The sequence below is a fragment of the Arachis duranensis genome, chromosome 7 (genome assembly GCF_000817695.3).
Source record: "Arachis duranensis cultivar V14167 chromosome 7, aradu.V14167.gnm2.J7QH, whole genome shotgun sequence".
Lineage (NCBI taxonomy): Eukaryota > Viridiplantae > Streptophyta > Magnoliopsida > Fabales > Fabaceae > Arachis > Arachis duranensis.
The window spans coordinates 9,955,328-9,957,755 of NC_029778.3; the positions used below are offsets into that span (position 1 = coordinate 9,955,328).

General features: G+C 43.7%; 1 protein-coding gene across 1 annotated transcript; it reads right to left on the minus strand.

The window, feature by feature from the left end:
- Positions 1-903: 903 nt before the first annotated feature.
- LOC127740496 (uncharacterized) lies at positions 904-2,419 on the minus strand. Its single transcript, XM_052251483.1, has 3 exons — positions 1,919-2,419; positions 1,244-1,835; positions 904-1,172 (listed from the first exon to the last, which is right to left on the minus strand). The coding sequence occupies exons 1-3, from the start codon at positions 2,417-2,419 to the stop codon at positions 904-906; spliced, it is 1,362 nt and encodes a 453-aa protein (XP_052107443.1).
- Between the last annotated feature and the right edge of the window lie 9 nt (positions 2,420-2,428).

A 2,428-nucleotide genomic window follows, 5' to 3' on the forward strand; every position in this document is an offset into this window, starting at 1 on the left:
CTTTTCATGTCGTTTGTTGGTTTGTCATTCATCAAAACCTACGAATACAAACTTCGCATACAAGCAACATGATTTACACTTAGAAATTTGTTCAGTTGGTGTTATTGTTTTGGGGTCTTCCTGAGCTGGTACTACTTGCGGTGTGCTAGATTGTCCTTGAGTCAGTGGTGCCGGTGGCCTGAAGATCTTCTGCTTTAGTCTGAATTTTGAAGGTTTAGGGCGAGAAGTGTTGTTAACCATCGATGGAACCTTGCCTGGAACTTTACTTGGAGGGGTTGTTGTTGGGGCGGGTGGCCTGAATGGAGTGACTGTTGCTCCCGGAGTTGGTATCACAAGTGTGGATCTAGTAAATCTGGATGGAGCTGGTGCAACATTTGCAGGGTTTGGTGTAGCTGCACTCGTAACCTGCACGCAATAGCATACCAAAAGATGGGGTAAAAATAAAACACATCAACTGGTTTCAAACAAGTCATATATGTAATTGATCAGAAAGACAAGAAACTAAATAGTTACAGTAGTTGGTTGTTGCAGGGGTGTTGTATTGCTTGGTTGGCTACTTGAAGAATCCTGGAGAGTTAATGAACATGATCAATAAGCATGATAATAAGACAGATGAGTCCCCTAGGGTTTTCTATACTAAGACATATTGATCCTTGAGGAATTCCATACTAACTCAACAATTCCACAAGAGTGTGTTATTCAAACCAGAAATAGGGAATGCAAACTTACCCTTGCAGTTGGAGGTAACTGTGACAAAGGAAGCACAACCAGTTGTTGAGAGCTGCCTCCTTCTTTCTTCTTAGGCTTCTTTGTTTTCGGCTTCCAATTGGGGTTTGATGGAGCTCCTTTGCAGGTTTTGTAGTTGTGACCCTTTTCACCACACTTACTGCAAGCCACGGAGAATTACTTCTTCAATTTTCCCCCTTGCATCAATGGCTCAGCAGGATCTTTCTGTCTGTTGTGAACTTTTGGCCGGCCAATAGGCCTCTTGATGATGGGGGGTTCTGGTTGTGAGTATTCAGTTCGGGGCCAGAATTCTGCACTGGGGACTGGTTTGATGCAATGTGAGTAAGTCCTCTTGATTGATTCCATACACAACCAGGGGTGCACGTAATCTTCTGCCCTGTCACGCCTTTTCATTATAGCAGCAAGTGCATGTGTGCATGGCATTCCTACCCAAAAAATGTATTTAGGCTTAACTCAGAGTATAGAATAGGTAAATTACATGTGAACAAACAATTACCAGTAAGTTGCCATCGATTGCAGGAGCATGTGTACTTAATCAGGTCCACATCAACCTTGACTCCTTTGCGGCTCACCTCAAACCTTTTTCTTTCATTATCTCCAACCCACTCTGCCACCCACTTTGTGCTAAGAGTCAGCAATTTTTCCATCCGTTTTTGCTGCACTGGTGCTAGTTTACCAGGGTGATTTTTCAATACTCGCTTGTGGTTTACCATCCTCCTCATCAGGTAACACCTGATCTCTTCACACATAGTGAGGATTGGCTTGTAGCGATAGTTAACGATTTTGGCATTGAACACCTCACACATGTTGTTGGTGAGGTTATCAACTTTCGGGCCATGTGAAAAATAAGCCTTGACCCATGTCTCTGCCTCAAACTTGGAGAGGTATTCCCAAGCTCCCTGATTCACTGCCTTCAGCCCTTCCATACAGTCTTTGAACTCTGCAACTGTTGTGCATCTGGCACACTCCCAGACAACCTCTCTTATGTATAGATCTTTGAATCTATTAACGAAGTTCTTCCACATGTGCATCACACAGTTCCTGTGCCTGGCTTTTGGCATGACTTCCTTTAAGGCAGGGAGTAAACCCTGCATTGAACATGAGCAGCCAACATTTACAACTCAGCAAATATATAGTAAGTGTGCAAGAATGAACCAATAAAACATCAAACCTTTTGTTGATCTGAAATGAAGTTCCAGCCATGGTTTGCGTCGTCTCCTATGTCTGCCTGAAGGTTAGTGAGGAACCATTTCCAGGCATCCTTCGTTTCAGCCCTGACGACCCCATATGCAACCACATAAAATTGGTTGTTTGCGTCTTGGGCAACTGCGGATAGAAGCCACCCTATGTAGTATGTATTGAGAAAGCATCCATCCAGGTGCAGCAAAGGCCTACACCCTTCCTTGAACCCTTGCTTACAGGCATCTAAGCATATGTATATCTTGTCGAAAACAGGGGGAGCTTCTGGAAGTGTCATAAGTTCCAGCCTTGCAGTAGATCCTGGATTAGAACTTAAAATCTGCTCACAATAATCCATTGTCCTCTTGTATTGTTCCTTCTCATTTCCCATAATCTTATCCCTGGCCTCAACCACTGCTCTATACACCATTTTAGGATGGGGAGCAAGAGAAAATTCTTCCCTTAGGAACTCAGTTGCCTTCCTAGTAGTCATGTGTGGTTG